General features: G+C 40.0%; 2 protein-coding genes across 2 annotated transcripts in view; one reads left to right on the top strand and one right to left on the bottom strand.

The window, feature by feature from the left end:
* Positions 1-19,417, bottom strand: part of LRRC31 (leucine rich repeat containing 31) — a 45,295-nt gene that overhangs the window by 20,775 nt on the left and 5,103 nt on the right. The window lies entirely within an intron of this gene.
* On the top strand, positions 7,649-19,405 carry SAMD7 (sterile alpha motif domain containing 7). Its single transcript, XM_002193976.6, has 8 exons — positions 7,649-8,705; positions 9,430-9,556; positions 9,686-9,822; positions 10,882-10,960; positions 13,315-13,994; positions 14,649-14,770; positions 15,046-15,156; positions 15,767-19,405. The coding sequence occupies exons 1-8, from the start codon at positions 8,603-8,605 to the stop codon at positions 16,037-16,039; spliced, it is 1,632 nt and encodes a 543-aa protein (XP_002194012.5). The 5' UTR covers positions 7,649-8,602; the 3' UTR covers positions 16,040-19,405.

The raw sequence follows: 19,417 nt of genomic DNA, 5'->3' as shown, positions 1-19,417 counted from the left end.
GCATTCATTTCAGCCTCACCCAGACAATCTTGAAAAAGTTCCTGTAAATAAACATTGTTCAAGATTATCTACTCATTGCATTTCAAGTCACAGGCAGCTACAAATTGAGTGGACTGAACACAAGGTAAAAATGATCTTTAAACATAGAATGTTCCTTTGCTTCCTTGTCTGCCTGCACATGCAAAGATTTGGACAACTACATGAAAACTACTCTCAGTTTATTTTAACTGGTCTCTAATAATTTAATTTTTTTAAAGGAAGACCTAAAATTCTTTTTTAAAACCCAGTAGTGGATTTTTAAAGCAATATTTCTGGGTGTGATTTTCTTCTGTATAAAGAGTGTCCAGGCAGCAACACAATAACCACAATGGGATTTAAAACAAAAATATTAAGAGTCACAGTCACTTCAAAAAATTTAAATAATCCCACATTAAAACCAATATATTTTGTGTTATAAAAAAGAATTTGTTTTCTGTGAGGTTGTGCAGAGGTAGAGCAGAATTACTCTCCTTCGCTAATGATAACACTTGCCTGAAAGTGATTTTCAATTTGTCCCAGGTTAGGCATGTGTTAGTGTTTTAGAGAGAACAAGGGGCAATATTTTCTTGTTGCAGCGAGCATCTGATGAATTTTAGGCAGGTGATTAGGGATTAACAAATATGTCATCAATTGACACAGATATTGGAAGAAACTAAGTGCTCCCTGACATTTCCAAACTTGCCATTTCTAGGCATTGGTTCTGAGAGCCAACTCCTGGCCAGTGAGAATTAAAGAGTAAATTGCCGGCTTGAGCAGTATAACCAACTGATCCCTGTGTTAGCCTCACAATATGCTTAACAGGATTTCCACCTTGCAGCTCCCCCCAATCCCATCAGATACACAGCTCTGGGGTATCACACTTCTGGGATAACTCCTCGCCAAGACAGAAGTGCACCCTTTCTAAAAACCAGCAAAAATAGGTAATGCAACAGGGGAGAGCCAAGCAATTCCAAACCTTGTCTTGTATTTCTTGTTGGAACAGGAAAATTTTAAGTGAATGCATCAAGCATCTTAAAAGCTAACAACGGCTTAGCAGGTTAAATGTGAAATAGGTTTATCAGCTCAGTGTAGTGCTCTTCATGTAATTATGTTTTTACAGCCTGGTTAGGGGATGGTATTGGAGAAGAGCTTGTGATGTCAGAGTGGGGAGGGCTTAGGAGCACGGATGAGAGCTAATCAAGACAAGTTCAGTTTGTATTTAAAGTAAAGTCAGCGTTAGTTAAGGCAGTTTTTGACACGTTAATCTTGATGTGTTTTAAAAGCTGCCAAACACATTAGTGAGGCAGCCTGGAAGGAAGGCTCACAGAGAGGGGACACACTCGGATGTTCATGGTGGCTTCATTGTACCCAAAACTAAGGTCTGCATGATAGACGTAAGTATAAATGAAATAAATAGTGCTGGGTTTTTAATGTCAATGGTGATGAAACACCTGTTAAATAATACCAAAAGGTGCATGATTTTTCAGATTAAATAGGAAAGGCTTGTCTCACAGCAGAAATGGAGCAGATCAAAGCAAATTTGTCAAATTTGTTTGTGGCGACTTTATTTAAGAGCAGCCTTTGAGTAAAGTTAGGAATAGGCAGGGTGATATAGAAGAAGTAAATTATGTGATTAGATCAGCTCTGATTTCTCAGCAGTCTGCTGTAGGTATTCTTATGGGTAAATAATTCTGCATATTCAGGTGCAAATACCGTATTTGTTACGACATAACTGGATAATTTTTGAAATATTTTAAGATCTGTTTCACAGACAGAGGATTTTACTTTGGGAAGGCTTGTCGTTGCATACTCAGTATTTTTCTAGAAGACTTTGGATTCAGATTGCATTCCTTGCTATGTATGTACAAATGATTCCCTGCCTTGTCTATGCATAACAAAATATTCTTAAAAGCTAAGTGGTTATAAATGTATTTATCTTAATCTTTGTGCTAATTTATCTTTCAAAGTAAAACAGAAAAATCTCAGTATTTTATAGTAGTTTCCTAGAGCAGTGGAGTTTCCAAATCAGCGTGCAATCAGAATTAATCAAGGCCATCTTCACAGGATGTATTTGGCTGCTTTAGTCTGATGTACCTACATTAGATTTACCCAGTGAAAATTTTGGCTATATGTGTGTAGACATCACAACAAACCCCATTGCTGGCAGCTTTGTGGAACACCAATGTGGGATAAATTTTTAAAAAATATCTTAAGGTAATTAAGGGTTCCTTACATTTTGCTATTATCTAACTACATGGGTAGAATTAGCTGTAGACTGAGAAGGGCTTGGGCACTATTGCGTTGTCTCTGGAGTGGAAAATTCAAGTTCCTTAGTTAGAGAACATGTGAATTTCCAGACTTCCACAGTGCAGCAGAATATGGAAAGAGTAAGGGAGGGAGGTAATCCTAACTCAAGTAATTCTCTCATGGTCTGATCCTTCAAACTGGGGGCGAAGGTGTTCAATCTGTTTGAGATGCTGATTTCTGAGCCTGTTCACAGGGTCAGGTGTGCAATCTTACATGTTAATCTCACAAGGGGATGAAGTTTGTATTAAAATCTGTGACTTCATACATGAATTTGGATAATAATAGTGGGCTTAGTATCTGACATCTGTGACATATATATATTCTAACGTACCTGCAAATATTTTTTAATATGTGTATGTGATGTATTTTGCTTTTTAATAAAGAAACTTGACCTGAAATGATTAGTGATGGAAACACACATCATCTTGATTTACTCCAGTGGTGGAAGACCCATCAAATGTAGGATTTTGGAAAAGCCAAGGGATACTGCTGCAGTATTTAATATCATAACTGAAAAGGGCAGGTACAAATGATTCAGTACAAATTTTCTAGATTCAAACTCTTAGTTAGCCAGTTAAGTTAAAGAATTGCTAAATTAAAATAGTTTTAAATAGTCTAAATAAAACTCATTCCTCTTTCCACTACCTGGTTACTTTTGGCACTGAGAGAGTTGTCATTTGCGCTGACATTTCATGTAAAAGTGAGACACAAATCCCACTAAAATTCAACTGCATTTCATTTGGAAATACCAACTTGGCCCGGCAGCAATGAGAAAATTTTCTGTCCCATGGTTTCCATTTCCAGTATTCAAAAATAAAATTAAAGATCAGCACATTTATTTTTAATGCTTTAAAAGTAATAATTATCAAAAAGTAAAAACCACAGAATTTAGTTTCCTTTTAACTGACCTCGCTTTTGCCATATTTTGCAATCTCTAGGCTCCTGAAAGAGTCTAAGAAAGAGGATAATGTTTCAAGTGTCATCCCTAATTATGAAATAAATCCACAAGGAAAACAAATGACATCATGCTTTTATCTCCGTGTATACAACTGATGTAATAGGAAGACCCATTCCTTGTAAACATCTCCCTGTGCAAGTTTACCGGGATCCAGGACGGGTGCACAGTGTTCTGAGTGCATACATACATTTTCTCTGCTATTTCCATTAGTTCTTGCCTAGGTATTGTACTTAGTTTTTTAACAGAAGTTGTTAAATCCCTCAGAGTGATCCCAGAGGAGCGTTTGGGTGCTGTCACAAACACAAATCTCAGCCCTGTGCCTGTGCAGAGACCAGTCCCGTGGCCACAGCGCCGAGCAGAGAGGGAGAAGCGCCCAGTGCAGTTCCCACCTGGATCTCTGTGCCTCCAGTGCCACACCAAACAGCAGGAATTCAGCTCCTTTTCCTCTGTCTCCGTCCCCTCGTAGGCTTTGCAGGCTCTTGCTGTGTGTTTGTGCATCTCCACCTCTGGGTTCAGCCCATGCCTCAGCCCGAGTGCTGCCTTAGGGGTACAGTCTCCCCTTGCCCACAGCCATTCCAAGGGGAACAGGATGAGCTTTTGTACTGAACCCAGCTTAGTTCCTGAAGGATTGAGTTTGCCAGCGCTGAGCCTTGACTACTGGCTGAGAACAGCGTGTTTAGAAAACAGAGTGACTTGCTGTTCACAATTTTACCAATCAGCTGGTTCAAGAACGGGCAGGTCCATGTCTCCCAGTCAGTGTGAAGGCATGCAACACAAACTCTGCTGGCTGACACACACAGTATAAATAGAGTTATTTTCCTTTCTTTAGGGAATGTATCGTTCTCAATCCAGTTTTAGGATTACACTCTAATCTCAGTCTCTGAGCAGTCTGTGCCCACATATCTAGGATTAGAATTTAGCCCCACTGTCTCTCCAATGGTACCTTACTCCAATTAAGAAGACATATTTCATGCTCCCGTATGACATAATGCTAGCATAACTGCTTTTTTCCTTTCCAAAAGTTGTTTATTTTGCTGATTGTGGATTCTGGAACAATTACAAACTCTAGTTTCATGACCTTCAGCATAGATTCAGAGCAAGAACCCTTGATCCAGTAACTAATAACATTAAGACTATTAATAATATTAGAATATTTATTTTCTAAAACAGTACCTGATTTCTCAAACAGTCAGATCAGCTTTTTCTAAAAGGGAAGCCAATGGAAGTGCAAATGAGATTATGTACATGTTGATTAATATGTTTCCCTCATAAGCATGCATACATGTTCATATTGTGTGTTTGACTGATTTACCTGAGCATTTTAAACAATGCTCAGCTTCTTCCAGACTGTGGAGACACTGCTGTAGTTCACTAAACATGGACTTTAAAGAATATTAATTCCATGTGTTTGATGTAAATAAAAGCAGTATTTGTAAATGAAATCTCAGTGCATTTAACTAAAAAAACAAGTCTTCCAACCAATCTATATTATATATGACTAAACCACGTTTTGTCAAAGCAATTGATAACATCAACATGTAGACTGCTATAGACATTTTGAAACTGTTGCATGACTAGATTTGAAAATGCTTCTGGTTCATGAAGTTCGTGTCTTGCCACTTCTCATCTAATAAATTGAGACAGAATTAGTCCTGGGTGAGTGGTTCTGCCTGCTGCCAAGAAGGGTTTGCTAAGGGTAAGACTCTAAAGGCAGAGATTAACTTGTCTTCATCCCTGTAATGTGCTGTACAGCCAGGATTTGTGCAATAGGATCAGAGCAGAGCCATATATGAATCTAACGCTGGACAGCTGGTGTGTATGAATTTATATGAACCCTGATGCCAGATTTTGAGCTCCTCTCAAATCCCAGCTAATAAATGTATCAGAAGTGTACTTTCCCTGTTCCCTCACAGATCCTCCTCAGCTGGTGTGGTTTCTAATATGTGAGTTGTTATGAAAATAGTATGAACCTAAACTACCCTAAATTTGACCTGCAAGTCAGAACCCCAACTAAGTAACTGAAAAAGTGTTTTTTTCCAAATGGAATAGCATGGATTAGTTAGGTTCAGTACTTCCTCCTGACACAGAGTTACATACAAATCTTTATATTAGGTTATTAAGCTATTTATCCCATTTGATCATTTCAATACTTGACTAACAGGAAATTCAGGGAAATAAAGAAGTAATTTAATACAGATACTACATACAAAACATGTCCTTTAAAGTAAGTTTGAACCTTATGGATATTTTGCCATTCAACTTGCAGAAAGAGATAAGAATTCTGGTGGAAATAACATCTCAACTTTATATCACAAATACCACAGTTATTTTTATGCATCTGAGAAGAAATTCAAGATAAGTTAGATAGGATTGATTGACAATTAATAAAAAAAACCAGAATGATTTAATGAAGCAACTCCAGTGAAAAACCTCACTAAGGAATCAAACCTTCCTTTTGATGATTCAAAAACTGGGTCAGTGGAAACAGTAAGCTACAGCTTTAGTGGAGAAAGATACCAAAGAACTTTTAAATCATATTATTCCATTATATATGGAATATATCCACTGTATCTTTTCCATGTGAAGCCAAAAGGCCACATTGTCTATGTTTGCAAGGATAAGTTGTTTATCTGATGCACATTGTCTGAAATGGTGGTCTGTAAATCTTGGTCATCTGGTGGATAATATCAGTAAATATGGATCACTTTGCTGTGGATGCTGCTGTAATCAATACCCTACATTCTGGGAAAATGACAACATTTGAACGAAAACCTCATATTTAAATAGAAGTTTTAAAGAAAGTTCTGACATAGTTTCTGCTTCGTCTCTTAAAGGAGGCAGTGTCAGACTGCCTGTCAACAGCCTTCACATCCAACACAAAATCCAGACTTATTTTGGGAACAACAGACGACTCAGAGAACACCACAGTGATACTGGTGCTACTGGTTTCTAACCACTTACTGCTGCTTGCTTTTGAATGGATGTCTGTCAGAACAGGCAGGGCACATGGGACCCACAGGAGGGATTTGAGCCAGAACAGATGGCTCTCTTCCCACCGGGTTTTCCATGATTCTACAATTTAAAATTGCATCATATAATTTTAGTCACAGGTGTGATTTTAGGGGGAAGTGTAGAAGTTCTAGGAAGGCCTGATGAAGAAAGTGTCTTTTACTTGTGTGTCTTTTTCCCACACAGGGACATTTCTCCAAAAAAAAAAGCACATTCACAACTTTGATTTAAACAGGAGACTGACACATTCTAGCAGTTCCTAAAATGCAAAAGCAGCACAATGTGTCAGTCATCTGAGACACAAACATGTCAGTATTAAAATTCGCTATTAATTTTATTTTTCTCCCCTGATTTACTAGAATAAAAAGGTTGAAACTTCCTGGGTCTTTTTTCCATTATGCTAGCCGAACCTCGGATGGTTTCTTTGCACCTTCACAGAATCACAGACCAGTTTGGAATGAAGGGACCTTTAAAGCCATCTAGTCCAAGGCCCCTGCAATAAGCACTGACATCTTCAGGCAGACCAGGTTTCTCCAGAAAAAAAGAGCCAGACAAAGGCCAAAGGCCAGGCTGTAAGAAGGGCAGCATGAAGTTTAACATTTCAGTTTGTTTTGCAGAGTGCTCAATACAGAGTCTCTATCCAAGAAATAAAAACACCTAAATGGCTTACTGAACAATATGGTATGGCAAATACCATCATCCCAGTTACCACCTATTTTTTGAGCTGTTGAAAAGTTTAGTCCAGCACTAAATCGCTTTAGTACTGAGCTTTAAAGTGCTTTAGCAGCTCAGAAGCACTTTGGCAGCTCAAATGCTCTTCATGAGGCACCCAGCATCCTAAATCGCTTTAAGTCTAAAGTATCCTAAAAAAAAGGCAAATGGAAACATGTTCAGATACAAATGTCAAGAACAAAGGCCATGGTGCTGGTCTGGGATTTGACAGACTTGTCTGTTGCCATGAAGACCTAAATCTTGGCCAACACAGAACCCAACATCTACTCTTACAAATGTAAAGCACTTGTTATTTGAGGGAACACCAGTGGTATGGTCTAAATTCAGCCTCTAGTTTCAGTATAAATGGCTGAAATTACTCACTTGTTTACCCTTTTGGTAAACTCATTTTGAGACCAAGTATTTCCCTCTTACCAAAGAAATGGTAAATTCCTTAGGCACATGAATTAGATTGATATCTATCACTTAAATTATTTTAAACTCATCAATAGGTCAAAGGCAATAAAAGAAGCTATAATGATAAATCTTAATTTATAAATGGCTTGGGTAACAAAACACAGGACTTTCCTCTAATCTCATTTTTGGATAAGGAACAGTGTTCCTGTCTTTGCATTTCCCTCACTGTTACCTATACCAAATGCTGGCTGAACTCCTGGAGCTGTAACTATCTGCAGGATGAGAACAGTTCAGCATTACATCTTCCTTCTTTCAGAAGACAGAAAGAATCCATTTCATCAGAGCTAAATGGGGATGGAAATACAACTCCTTATTTAAAAAAATAATTTAAAATTATTTTTAAATTCTAATCATTTGCTGTGCAAATCTAGTGTGACATGTATTTACAGATGCTCCTGATGCAGCCTTCAGAGCCAGCCTGCTCCCTCTGCCAACTCCTCAACTCAAAGCATTCCATACAGGATAGCTTTTTAACATCCAGGCTCTGGGTTACAGGCCTTGCTTCCTTTAAAATTATTAATTATGTATATTTTAATTACAAATATTAATTTATCATTAATCTGAGTCTTAGTGGTTTTATCACTGTTTTCCTCACTACAAAACACATTCTTTTACCTTTTTTACTTCAATTTGGCAACCTTATGGGACTGATGTCATTTGGAACAGATAATTTCTACAATTTCTTTCCATCTACTTCACATAGTTTACAGTAGACAGGGCTCCAAACCATTACAATTCTGAAATTAAACCAAAGACATCTGCCTTCCTAAGTATGAGGACATCACTGCTCTCAGGTACACCAGGGGCTGAAGGCAAAGGCTTGGGCTTAATTACCTCCTTTTGAGCAGGTGTTATTTTCCAGTACCCTGATTTTCCTTGTATTGTAGGATCCAACAACTCAGTGTAAGCAAGGGCAATATTTGCATTGTCCTGAAAGCTGGAAGTTTCTACATGGAAAACATTACAACCCAAGGTGACAGAAGGGTCCAGCTGTGACCTGCTTAGCTGGGAAACACCCTGCATAACCTTCTCTGTTTCTCATTGCTGAATGTCTTATTCCTCTCTTTGGTGCTGCTGCTTCATTTCTTCCCAGCAGCAGCGTTGTTGCTGTGTCCCTGCAGCATGACTCCCCGGGAGCACATGAGGAAGATGTCCATCCTGGGGGAGCAGGGATCACTGGAGGAAAAGCACCTGTACCGGCTGGCTGGCAGCATGGCAGCAGGAGGTGAGCACTAAGGAACCCCACTGAACATGTGGTTACAGCACTGCTGGCATCTACAACCTACAAGAAACAGCCAGCAGCAGATTTGGTGTCTTTAAAAGGTTATTTCAAATTTATCCTAGGAGTAACTGCAGAAATACTTTGCTTAAGGTAATTAAAAATTAACAAGAGGGCTCGTGAAATTCAGTATTTGATTTAGAGATGCTGAGCATGTGGAAGAAAGTAAATGGCACACAAGAACTCAGAACAGAAGCCACAGCTGGGCATTATGATGTTCTGGCTCAGCATTGTGGGCTTTTTCTTCTAGAGCTGCTTTCTCATGACAATGCAGTTTCCACGTAGTAAGATTTTTCTCAAAATGAACCTGTATTAGAAATGAAAACCCTCTCAAGCAGAGAACTTAACATTCATGGCTATCTGCCGTTTCACAGTATTATGTAAATTATTATTCATTGTAATTTGTCCTTTGATACACTTGACTGAGCACATCCTATTTATTTTTACTGCGGTTTGATTGAATAAATCTACATTATTTAAACAAAGTAGTTCAGGTGTCAGTGAAAACATATTTTCAGTTGCTGCTATTAAAAAAAAAAAAAAAAGTGTGAATTGCACTAGAGGAAACAAAACAAAACATTTTTTTTTTTTCTGGTAAGGTTATACCGCAGTCAGAATCACTTCCTAACTTATCTCTCTGAGTGCAGAACTAACTGTGTGTGCCTCGCAGAGCTGCGGCAGCGGCAGGAGATGCTGATGAGGAACCAGCTGATGGCAGTAAACCCGCAGCTGATGGGGCCGGGCCAGCAGAGGATGCAGGCGATCCCCGGCCAGTTTGAGCCGCGGCTGGTGGACAGGTACCGGGCAGCGATTTCTGTGCCAGCGCTGCAGTTTATCTCTGTGTGTGCTGCCCCTGAGGTTGTAAAGACCTTTGGTTATTCTTAACTAAACAAAATCCTTTGAATATCTGAATGTTTTCCTCTCAGAGATCTGCTTCCTTCAACTGAAATGATGGCCTCAGCTGACCCCAGACAAATGCACATGGCATCCCACCTGGCACCCCCAGTCCCACAGCACCCCAACATGCCAAACCTGTTGTCCAACCGTGTCTACCCAGGCCCAGGTAACAAAGCACCCTCAGCATCCTGAAAAGTGGGACCATGTGGATCAGAAAGCCAATTGCACCTGCTAGTTTTCCATAGGTTTCTCGGTAGTGTCAATAACAGTTTTTAGTTTATTTTATTTAGAAAAACAGTCACACTAAAAGGAGGCAGCCTGTGCCAGTTTAGGTCTAAGTATGTCCATTTTATCTTTTGTTAAATACAGTTCTCAGTCTTTTGCATGTTTTTATTCCCTCCTTTTATTTTTGTATTTTCCAAGCATTTTCACACCCAAACAAAAGTCTACAGCTGAAAAAATAGCTCCTCATCAACACTTTTACACTACATTTTTCTCTTGCTCTTATATAAGTATTGGCTACTTTATACAGATCATATGTTCTAATGATAATACCACATGTCAATTCATGTAGGGCAAATACAAGTCCTTTTTAATAAGGACTCTAAATTAGAGGGCACAGCTCCAAGGGGAAGGCTGAATATCACAACTATGGCATTCATGTCATGCTGCACAAAAATTTACATATTACTTTATACAAAGTGAACCTATGAATTTTTCTTTGAGATGAGTGAATGTATTTTCAATGTCACATCAATACACCAAGAAAAATTTCTGATTTCAGCTTCTTTCCCAGCCTTAACATGGATCTCAAGAGGAAATGTAATTTAAAATAACACAGCCTCCAGGCTGAAAGCAGTCTTGAAGGAGCAGGTTTGCTTTGCTCAACCGAGGGCTATTATTTTCTGAGCAATTATATGTACTTCAAAGGCATATGTCACCCAATAAAACCACCCTTTGTGGTTGATGGCAGGTATTCCTAACTACAGATCTGATCCTGAAAACACCTGATGATGGACTTCATGTTCTTTCTACATATTGCCACCAAAACAAAGACAACAAATTGGCTTTAACTTGAAATCCTATCACCTTCTTGGTGAAGCCCAGAGTTGAAGACTTACAAAGCTTTTTAAAGTGTCTCTGCATTGCTTTGGGGGTTGTGCATTTGCATGAGGAAACCAGTGAATTTTAAAGATTTTTTTTTTTTATTCTCCTTCCCTCTAAGGATACAGCTTTCTGCAACCAGAATCCATGGAAGCTGTGGCCAGAAGACAAGAGCTGGTTCAAAAGCAAAATATTGCCAGGTAATCAATAGCAAGCTTTGCTCTGAGGTTCATGCCAGGATTAAAGCAACAAAGTGATCGAGATTGTTTTACAAGTCACCCAAAGATGCAGAGGGCCCTTGAGTATTAATTAAGGCCTGAACCTGCTGACTTTCTGCTTGCCCTAGTTTGCTTTTATTTTTAAAAGCAAACAAAACAACAAAAATAAACAAACCCCTTAGCTTGGTTAAGGAAAAGAACAAGTTACAGCCACAGTCCTTGAAGTGTGGATCCAAACATCCTGAAGTTACAAAAGTTCAGAAACAAATTCCAACTTTGCAGCTGTGTGATATCACACACAACAATTTAGGCCTGTAGCAGGGCCCTTGGGATGAGCAGCTGTATCTCCACCCTACCAGGGTGGGCAGCTTTCCTAGTTTGACCAAAGAGTTGGAATAGCAGAGTGACTGTAGAAAGTCCACTTATTTGTACCAGTTTCAGTGTAGTCAATAGCTGATTAAGAGACCACCAGTGCCCTTCCACAGAGGAATTCTAACCTCAGTCACTCCTGGACTGGCTGCACTACTCAGTGGGAGTGTCCCTCACACAATGAGACTAAGAGCAAAGAACAGCCAAGTTCCATACATTCATTGAAAAATAGTTATGAGGGAAGTGTTTTGAGCTCTTAAGTAAGCAAAGCTTAATTACTGAACTCCTCCAAGCACAAGATTTGCATCAGCAATGCATTGCCTATAGCTCTTGCCACATGGCAAAAACCCTGAGAAAAACAAGTAGTAGAAAAATGAGCAGCAAATATGGCCATCTCATACACCCACAACCACATCAGAGCTGGTGCTACCTGTTCAGGTGCTTTCCCCAGCCCACCAAACAACAAAACTCCAACATGAAACAGCTCACCTATACCTTAAAAAACTTTTACCCCACTTTTTTGCCACCCTGACAATTTCCACCCTGTTCACACAGCTTTCTGCAGCACAGATCACCTTTAGGGCTGCACTTGCTCCTTTCAGTTGTTCCAGAAATCAGGTATGGACAATCTCCTGCCCTTGCAGCAGCTGTGCTGCTGAGCACCTGGATTCAAATCCTTGTTCTCCAAGGGACTCTGCCTCATCCCAAAGCTCTGTTTGCTGGTCCTGACAGGAACAGACTATCTCAGGTGGAGGAGGAGGAGGAATGTAATGTTTTCTGCTGTTTATTGCCACCTCAAGAGCTGGGTGGGAGTAATGACAATCAGGCAAAGCATACAAGGACACAGTACATAGACAAAACATTTCCTTTGTATCTCTGAAAGCAGAAAATCACTAAGCTGGAGGTTGTTTCAAAGATTAAAAGAAGGCAGAGAAAAAGCCCCTGAATGGTGTGATCAAATAATTCCTCCTCATACCAAAAATCTGTATACATGGCTTTTGCCCAAACTGTTCTCCTGACAATTTTACACTCTCCTGAAGATCAGACTCTCTGTGACCTGTTATACTCATTGGAGTGTTAAGAAAGCTATCTTGATGCACTTTAAAGTGCTTTACTTCACAGGCTCTTTTCCAAAGATGCAGAAATCCCACTGCAAGCTCCTCAAAGCTCCTTTAGGAGCTCTACTTTCTGTTTGATCACTGGCCTGGCTGCAGAGAAACTCATGTAAAGGTTGGTGCAGCAGAGACAAATACTACTATTACAAATACAATACAAATACTTGTATTCTCTGTATCCCACTGACAAGCCCTCCCATCCACAATGACAGGAGCAGGAAGCTGGCACAGACTCTGGAGCATTCATCCAGAAGGAAGGAGATCAGTTGAACATTTCCCACCAGGATCTCACCCTTTCACACTCTCAGAACCATGCTCAGGCGCCAGGCTCTGTGGAGGGTTACTCAAGAGACTTAGCGTTAGCTTACTCTGAATAGATGCACAGGTTCCATAGATAATGTCATTCTTGCTCTTTATAATTTACAATATCACTGGAATTTTGCAGATTTTGGTACAAATTTCTGAGTGATACTATAGATAAATAATTCTCTTTAGTCTTCAACCTTTATGACTCTGGAGACTACTTTCCAAATGTGAATATAATCCTCATGTGGATTGCCAATATGCAAATAACACTTTTTTGTCTGAAGTATTTTCCAGAGCCATCATATGGAAGATATGTTTTCCCTGTCTTTTAGCTTACTTTCTGTATCTGAGAGCACATTACACACAGCCAGGTTTGCCATTCCATCTGCAGTTTGTACCCTCTCACACACAGCAATGTAGGGGAGAGACAAAACAAGCAGTGCTCTTGCCTATTCATTAATCTGTGTTTTATTCTGCTGCTGAAAAAAAAAAAGGTGATGAAGGAACCAAGCTGCCCTAACTGCTCATGCTCTGTGTGTCCCTTAGAATGGAAATGGAGATGAGTGCTATTTTTCAGCAAAAGGAAATGGAGAAAGCCCATCGGAAAGGACTTCTGGGCCTGGAAGCCCCTTTCCTTTACCACGGGATGCCAGCGAGTCCCATTGCTTTCCGGGGCAGGCACAGACTCCCTGAAGGGCACCTTGCCAACGACCTGTATGTCCATCGTGCCACCCTGGATGAGATCCATGGCAACACGGTGCTCATGGCGAGCAGCCCATACCCACCAGTCAGCACCCTGCAAAGGGAGAGGGGGCGCCGCCCAGGGAGAAGAGCTGGAAACCACAAAACTGCCGAGGGCAGCGCCAACAGCACGAAGAGCCAGGCAGATGACAAATCCACCGACTCTGCTTCAGCTGCAGTGGATGATGAGAAAGAAGACAAGAAGGAAGTAGAGGTGGAGATGCCAAACAAACATGAGCAGAGCAAAAACCAGACTGAGCCAGCAGTAGTTGCCAAGAACTGCAAAGAGTTTGAACAAGGCTTGAGAAAAAACTGTGCTACTCATGAAATTCCTACTGAAACCAACAGCTGCAGCAACACAAACGAGAAGGAAGCCAACAGCTCCTGTGCTACTTTTGATGACAAGTATCTGTACCCTTCTGCAATCCCATTCTCAGCATTACCATATGGATTTCCAGTGCCCAACAACCCATTGCTACCTTCAGGTTTGTCAGATCTCCAGATTAGAGTGGTATGTTGATATAATCTGGGTTTATTGATTTGGTGTCTCAATTCTTCCCTCTGTTTAAGTGAATTCTTGGTATGGTAGAGTCATTACAACTAAAAGTAGAATTCTTATGCTGCAAAGAGTAATATCTGTATCCAGTTCTTGTTTTAAAAAGGAGTTTCAATTAAAATAAAAAAAATTGCTGAATGAAGTTGTGAGTTAGCCTCTCTCTTCAGCCCACAACTTTTCTATTTGTCCTAACTCACAGTAGGCAGTATGGACTAGCAAAGGCTTGGATCTGTTCTGCTGAAATATTAGTCAAATTAAAGTAACAGTAAAGTCTAAAGCAGAAAAAGCACTGGATAATGCACTTATTAGAGGAAGTCCTGCTCCTGCAGCATGATTTGTATGGGTAGTGACTGGTAGGTACAGTGCCAGCAGGAAACAAAAGAAGCCACCAAAAAAAAACCTTCAGAACCAGGTTCTGCTCATTACCTGGTGATTTTGTCTTGGACTCCTCTATCTGCAACTACAACCTGCTGTTAATGTATTAGGTTCTGAAAAGGTGTAAAAATTCTCATGATAGCAATCATTTCCTCCTGTTTTGCCAGCAAAATTCTACCAAGATAACTTCTGTGTTTCCTCCTCAAAGGAGCTCATGGCCTGATCCTGAATGGAGAAGACATTTCTTCTGTTGAAGACATTCGCAAGTGGACAGTTGATGATGTGCACAACTTCATTGTCAGCCTCCCAGGCTGCTCAGATTATGCCCAGGTGATCATAAATATTCACCACATTTTCAGGTCTTTAGGACCATCTAGCTTTAAATGTCAGCCAGCAAATGTAAATGTGGGAGGGCAGTTGATTGTCCCAAAATTACAAGTACAATAGTAGTTTTCTTTGTGCAGTTAGGAGATAAATACAAAGATAAAACAGTAAAATTATTATTTCTTGTTTTTATGACTTTGTTTATGCCTCAGGGTTAAGTATGAAAAATAACAACCAAAGTCTATTTTAGCACACTATGATGTGTTTTATCACTTCATCAGATATTTAAAGACCATGCTATTGATGGAGAAACCCTTCCACTGCTAACAGAGGAACATCTCCTGGATACAATGGGATTAAAACTTGGACCAGCATTAAAAATCCGCTCTCAGGTATGATCAACAAATGTATGACAAGACAGTGAGTCACAGAGACATGAAAGTGCCAGAAAATGACAGGAGGAAAATTTTCCAAACTAAAGCACTTTCTTTTCCATTGGTAAGGTAGCTGCCAGAATATTGAAAAAAAAAAAAAAATTACTCCAGCAAAGTTTTCATTTGCTTCCCTGTATGTTACTATGGCATACAGGGAGACTGTAAGGAATATTACCATACATTTTCAGGAACAGATTGTCCCTCTCTGCAGTTTTCTGCCCTTAATTTCATCCACTAATATCAACTCTCTCTGTGTTTCTGTTATTGCTGGTTCTCAATCCTCTCTATTTCCAGCCACCTGCCCCACTCCTGACTGGCAGTTTGCCTCCCCTCTGTCCCTGGGTGCTGTCAGGCCCAACAGTCCTAAACTGGGTATTGACAAGCTCCTTCTACAACCTGGGCCTATAAAAATATGAGAATGAAAATGGAATATATTTTTTTACAAGAATTTGATAATCCTTTGAGATGCCTGGGATGTCCCTGGTGGGGCTGCACCAGCGTCACGTTTGATGTTTAATGGTTTTAATGGCAAGAAGTGATTACTGCAATTGTACCTTTGTCTTTAAAGGTGTCCCGACGTCTGGGTAATGTGTTCTACATGATGAATGTCCCTCTGCCCGTGTCTCTGCCTCCTGCTCCAGGGAAACCCTCGGAGCAGCCCTCTGACATGGCCTCCCCTCTGCACTGCAACAGCAGCGGTGACACCCTGGACAGTCCCTGCTCCCAGGACCCAGAAACCTCCCAAGCAGTGGAACAGATGGTTTCAGAAAGCAGGGAAAATCCATGTGACACAGCTGGATCCCACGCTGACTTCCAGATGATTGCTTTCCAGAAAAGTTGAGCTAAATCCAGGACATAACGTGTTTTTAATAATCCAGGAACTTCTAGTTACAAAGTGTTTGAGAAGAAGCTACAGCCTGAAACCACTGTAAGGCTAGGCCTGAAGGAAATAAATTGCCAATGCAGCATGAGGAAGTGTTGTACCTGAAAGGCATTCAGAAATGCAGCTACAGGTTAGTTCAATTACTTTCAAGTGCAATTCATTGAAAAGAATACCAGTAGAGTTAACAGGTAAATTGAATTTTTCATTCAGTCCAGAGTGATCACTGGAAGCTGCCAGATACTCAGAGTGCACTGTGTGTCTTACAATGTGTTCCAGTGGGCAGCTGAGAAACTGTATGGAAAGGGCATGGCTTCCAAAGATAGCTGACTTCTGCTTCTGTTGAACAGAATTTATACAGAACATTCATATGGAATTCATTGGGACAGTATGGAACTCCCTACAGAATATGGAGAAATATACCCCAGACTCAGCAATTTGAGTCAATTCATTGCTATTCCAGAACTAAACCCTTCTAAGTGCCTGGCAAGGGTATAAAGTTTATAAAGAGACACAGATTGAACATGAAAATACCGTGTGTGGCAGCAATTTTAATTATCCCAAGGCATTCTTATCACCAGGGCTGGAATTTGCTTTTCGTGACTGCAAGAGTCATGAAAATGAGATGAGTCACCAGCCTCTGCCACTAAGGCCAGTCACTGGGACAGTGACATTCCCTGCAGGAAAGCCACCTTGTTCCTGCCAGCCTCTGCCAGAACACCCTTCCCATCAACTCACCAGGGCAAGCCATGGAAAGCCCTTCCCTCAGCAGCACATTCAGCGTTCTTCACTGGAAGAGGCCATCAGTTTAGCCTGAGAGCTCCCTTTTCTCTGGAAAAATATGGTTTCCCCTCACTTCTGCTACTGATGAGTCATTATCTCACAGCAAACAAAGACATGAAATAGAGCTTTTAGCCAAGGACAAATCCCCAGCGTTTATTGTGATTCCTGTGTGATTTTCCTTGCTCCCTGTTTAGGGGTTTGGTCCTACACTGGTTTTCCATGCAGACTTTGGAAGTCAGTAACTTCCACTCTCCTCCCTCAAGAACTCTTCTTTACTCTAGAGGATATACAAATACTTTTGACAAAATCTAGTTCTGAAATTGAAGCTTGATAAATTGTGGACCTGCTGTATGTTGTTACTTTAGATTCTCTCCCCTTAGTTTAGTTTTTGTGGTCTCAAGTACTGAAGCGGCTAAACACGAGGAGAGGAGGTATTTCCATATTCTATTTTTTTACTTTAGCCAGAGATAAATTGCTTTATGTTTTTGTTATATCTGTGCACTAGATAATGTGTGATTAGATATTTGCAACAGCAACTTTGGATGTCCATCTTACCATACTGTCCAAACTTTGCAGCCTTTGGAAAAATGGCAAATATTTATATATTTTTTAGCATAAGAAAACAACTTCTAACTTATCTTTTATACAATTGACAATCATGTTGACAGTGTCACGTATCTGATTGAACAGAGTTAATGACTTGGTTTTCTAGTGGCATCCTGCCTCCTCTCTGTGTGAAATACTCGACTCAATCCACATGAGACCTTCTCCACCCTGGAAGAGGAATCTCTGACACTGTTCAGGGGAGTCAGGCCAGGAGATGTCGCTGCAAAGCCACTCGGTCACCTGCTGTCCCTCCGAAGGGAAACAGCACACCTGAAGTACTGGGGGCATGTTAAGGGTGACAATATGAAGAAACTTTATTTGTTTTTCTAAAGTAACAGCAGAAAAGTTTGACTTCAAGTCCCATATGCCAGGGAGGAAGGATTGAAATGTGGTTCTGAAGAGTGTGATTATTTTTGTAAATGGGTGAGACATGAACAATGTCAAAAGCTGAGCAAGTTGGGATGCAAAGTTTGCAGTCTTGCATTGCTTCTGCAATTAAAAAAAAAAAATATCACCAAACACCTTTGCATATACTGCTGTCGTGGTTTGACAGACAACTGCCCAAAATGACCAAAGGAATTGTTTCATAGCTTCCTGTACTGGGGGAGATGTGCTGCAGCAGCCAAAATGCAATAAGCCCTGAACAGTAAACAGCTGTGAAGTGAAACAGGAAGGAAAGGGATTTACCTAAACAGACATAATAGTTTCTATTTCTAATGGAGGAAATACCACTCATAATGAATGTTTCCTCTCCTACAAACATTTCTGGGGAAATGAAAATAAAAGGTAAAAATAATTAAAAAGTACACAGAATCAGTAGACAGACCAATATTTCCAGAGGTTGATGTGTTTTCAGGAATTGTGTCTATATGTAAACCTTGAGGCCTTACTGATTCTCATGTTCTTTTTGGACATTTATTGTTTATTCCAGCTGCAAGGGGGTTCAGGTATCAACCACCTAGTACCTAAGAAAGGTGGCAGAACTCTGCCTCCTAATAACTTCCTGGTGCCTGTGCTATTACTGCATTCATTTTTTCTGCAATGCAACTAAAATCACAGTGGGATGCAGATGATGTGTTTTAATACATGTTGCATCATTAGAAATGTTTCATTTAACATCTATTGCTGTATTAGTCCATAGCAGTGATGCAGTTAATGAAGAAACAAAAACCAATGTTTTTTATTAGGTGTTGTAGAAGTTCCTGGTTTTGTCTGTATCTACAGTAAATGTGTGGGCTCATAGGGAAACTTCCATTTTAAATTTTTTTAATAGTGCCAATGTTAAAGAAAAGATTAATAAAAAGGTATAACAAACATATGGCGAAATGGTTCTGTATCATAAATAACAGATTGAGGAAGTCCTGAAGAGGAAGAAATGGCTTGTCTTTCCTACAACAGCCTGGGTTTCTGGTCTCATGCAGGTTGCAGATGATGATGATGTGGAATACAAACTCACATGGAACTAAATAGATAATTCTCTGAACAATTTCCCAGGTGAAGAACCACTAAAAAATTCTATAATATTACAAAAGTCACGCAGAATTCTCACCAGGTCCAAGTCAGGCAGTCACTTTAATCCAGCACATAAACAGAAGAACAAGCACATAGGTTCACAAGGTGATGGTATTTCAAACTGACCCATACCCATGCCATCAGCTACTTTATAAAACTTTATATTCTACGACTTTATACAATTGTGGCTCTGCCACAGAACAGTTTTCAGAATGTTAAATTACCCTTTGAGTGTGAAACAGGAAAAATAATCCACTCTGTTTTTTTACATCACCTCTAGTTTTTAAACTCTCTAGAAATTTGTCAGGTTTTCAACTTTCCAGTTACCCTCATACAATGTTGATTGGTTGTGCAGTGTTTTGAGTCACCTTCAACATCAGAAACTTTACAGGAAATCATCCAAAACTAGATACAGCTCTTGTTTTGGTACCTTGCCAT

The sequence above is a fragment of the Taeniopygia guttata genome, chromosome 9 (genome assembly GCF_048771995.1).
Source record: "Taeniopygia guttata chromosome 9, bTaeGut7.mat, whole genome shotgun sequence".
Taxonomy (NCBI): domain Eukaryota; kingdom Metazoa; phylum Chordata; class Aves; order Passeriformes; family Estrildidae; genus Taeniopygia; species Taeniopygia guttata.
The sequence above is the reverse complement of the archived record's forward strand: the minus strand, read 5'-3'. Positions and strand labels throughout refer to the sequence as shown.